The 3,383-nt window shown below is 34.6% G+C and overlaps 1 protein-coding gene across 1 annotated transcript in view; it reads right to left on the reverse strand.

The window, feature by feature from the left end:
- The window catches only part of PSME4 (proteasome activator subunit 4), a 109,304-nt gene that overhangs the window by 73,991 nt on the left and 31,930 nt on the right, over nucleotides 1-3,383 (reverse strand). The window contains exons 4-5 of the mRNA XM_037743420.1: nucleotides 2,012-2,056; nucleotides 867-917 (exon numbers count right to left, since the gene is read on the reverse strand). Coding sequence (XP_037599348.1) covers nucleotides 867-917; nucleotides 2,012-2,056 — 96 coding nt within the window. The remainder of the gene's footprint in view (nucleotides 1-866; nucleotides 918-2,011; nucleotides 2,057-3,383) is intronic.

Below are 3,383 nucleotides of genomic sequence, written 5' to 3' on the forward strand. Positions count from 1 at the left end.
AAACTTGACATAAAGAATCCAGTCTAGCCGGGTGTGGTGGCTCAAGAGGTCAGGAGTTAGAGACCAGCCTGACCAACAAGGTGAAACCTTGTCTCCACTAAAAATACAAAAAAATTGCTTGGCGTGGTGGCGCATGCCTGTATATCCCAGCTACTCAGGAAGCTGAGGCAGGAGAATCACTTGAACCCAGGAGGCAGAGGTTGCAGTGAGCCGAGATCATGCCACTGCATTCCAGCCTGGGCAACAGAGTGAGACTCTGTCTCAAAACACACACACACACACAAAACAAAACAAAAACAAACAAAAAATCCAGTCTAAAAAGGAAAAGGATAACCAGTAGATGAGAAAAAGAATAACAGCCCAGCAATCTCTAGGCATATTGGATAAACCATTTACCTTCCTTGGACCAAAGTCCTTTCCTATATGAGAAGTCTACAGGCTGTGATATTCTATAACTGTATGAAATGGGCAGGAATGTCCCTGGAGTAGATTTACAAAATTAAAATTCAAAGTGTGCATATACACACAAAACGAAGGCAAATAAAGAGGATACAGGTATAACTGCTAAATACACCTTAACTGGTTTATTTTATTCTTTTTTTTTAAAGACAGAGTCTCACTATGTTGCCTAGGCTGGCAGCTTCCCAAGTAGCTGGTACTACAGGCGAGCACCACTGCACCCAGCCTTAAGAGGTTTAAAATACGACTAGCATATGAGAAATTCTGATTCTTCCCAAAGAAGTTAGGAAACCCCTCCAAATACACCCATAAGCTTGGCCCACACATCATATTAATCCCACTGTATCTTCATATACTTAAATTAATTAAAATCATATTGCAGTCTTCTACATGAAAAATAAACTTACACGTCTAATAATACTTCTCTTGAGTTCACAAAGTGTTTATGTGCCAGGTCCCTGTGTAACAGGTTGGAATTTCAAAAAAAAAACCAGTAACAGACTATGCTCTGCCTTCAAAGATCAATATCAATTCCACTTCTTAAGTTTTCCGAGTCAATTATTAACCCTGCAATCCACAATAAAAACTTGGGAGTTCTATGAATTACCTATGAACCAGTAAGTACTGAAGTGATAATCAAGTTTTCAGTGAGGAAACACATGCTAAGAGGGTAACTGCCTTCCATAAAATGACACTGTTCATTGCTGACTTATGACTCAGGGTCAGTCTGAAGTCACCTGAGAGACAGTTACCTCATATTCTGAAAATACATTTGCCCCACACTAAGTAATACAGAAGGTCAGCAACAAATACCTGATTTAGTAACTATGTATTTAAAACTCATGTAACAAGCATATAATGCTTTTTTCCGAAAAGGATTCACTGATTCCATACCATCTAAACAGTCTTAAACTTACTTGATAACAATAAAGTTTCAAGTACATAAAACTGAGCTTTAATTAAAATTAAAGATAACCCAAAAAATAATAATTAAAATTAAATTTTATCCACATTTATCTTTAATCATATGAATATGATAATTGGTTGGTAGTGGTGGCTCACGCCTACAATCTCAATGCTTTGGGCGGGAGGATTGCTTGAGGCCAAGAGTTTAAGACCAGCCTGGGCAACACAGCAAGACCCCACTCTCTACAAAAAATATTAAAATAAAAAGGAAAGATTATGGGATATTCAAAGTTACATATTCTACTGAAACAGAACATAGTTGAAAAAAGTTATGAACCACCTTCTTGGCACTAGTCATATTTTCTATCTGAATAACAACAATACTCTAGGAAATGCTTCCAAATAAAGATGACTGTATGTTAAGTACAGTATTCTTAATTTTAATGGATGACTTTAAAATTTCTAAATTTCTAAATGAAATCTGAGAAGCTCGGTTCATGAACTGGAAATGGTATTTTGTGCTCAGTGACTAACATCACAAAGTCAGGAACTATTTATACTTTTCATTTCCTCTTCAAACCATACTAAAGATGTGAAAAAGACCACAGAAACAACAAGAGGCTTTATAAATTGAGAAGCTACTTACGGTCGGCAGCTTTTCACGAGTGTTTTGAGAATATTTTCTACAGAACTGGAGGGGAAAGCCATTTGATAAATTAGATTGGTGTATTTTAAGAACACGTCTAATTCAATTAATAATCTCTAAGATAAGCTCATGCATTCAGATTATTATTTGTTTATATATAATAACTAAGCCTTCTTTTTCATACAGACAGAATTACAAGGATTAACTCTAAACTTCTTAATCTACTCTTTCCTTTGCCCTCATTTCACTGTCTCTAGTATGAACTAAAAAAAAAAATGTTACACTGGGGAAAGAACAAATTGTTTTCAGTCTTTACAAAGTAAGCAGCAATGACTATACACCATACTTATCAACACAGTGACTTAAAACTTCAAATAATTTTTTCTAAAATACTTTTATATCAAAACACAAGCAACAGACATACCAAAATCTGGGTGTTTCCATCAGAAATTAGCTTTCACAACCAATTGATGAGAGTTCTCTAACCCTCCAAGGCACCTTACTGCCAGCAACAATTATCAATAAGAGCAATAGCATCTCTTTGAGCAGGTACTTATAAATTTAGTTGAGTAACATTTAAAATTATAACTTAGTTTCCAACATACAGTTGCCTCAGTGAATATAAGAGACCAACACAAAAATGTGTGTATGAATTTATAATCAACATTTCTGTTTTAATGAAAGGCCAATGTACTGGTTTAAACACATGACCAGAACGGAGTATTTAAATATTTACTACTAGATCACAGTCAAGCAGTCAAATGCAAACAAACAATAAAACAATGGAGCAATAGGTAATTTTGAACTGGAATTTTAAAATACCTGTGTGACTACTTACAGCATGACATGTTCAAGTAAAAATAAAATTCCCCAAATCTCAAAAACAGTTATGTATTTATGGAAAAAGAGTAACTTTCAGGCAATGTCTCCACCTGACACTTTCACATTAAGCTTTTTGAAATTCTTAAGTCCAGAAGACTATCCAACTTCTCTGAAAGTTTAGGAACTAATATGCAAAGAAATTCCAAGGAATAACAAAAAGCAAACTCATCAAAAAAAATCAATCTATTATATAACCAAGAAAGAAAACTATAATCTCATTACTGAGAGCAGTAGAAATCCTCTTTAATTTCAAAACTACTCAGAGAAAAATTACCTGAAGAGGCAACCTGGCTACAACTCATGAGATGACTTCTAAAATAAAAAAAAAACCACGCAGCCAAAGGGCCATCAATAAGCACTGTCTCTGATCATGAGAGGGAAGTTCTACTTTTTCTCACAAAAAGGCTAAGCAATTCAAAAACACAGTTTAGAGAACATCTAAGTTTGCCAGTTAAAAAAATAAGAGCAAAATAAAATTTAAAAAAAAAAA

This window comes from Cebus imitator, unplaced genomic scaffold (assembly GCF_001604975.1).
Source record: "Cebus imitator isolate Cc_AM_T3 unplaced genomic scaffold, Cebus_imitator-1.0 Scaffold143, whole genome shotgun sequence".
NCBI lineage: Eukaryota > Metazoa > Chordata > Mammalia > Primates > Cebidae > Cebus > Cebus imitator.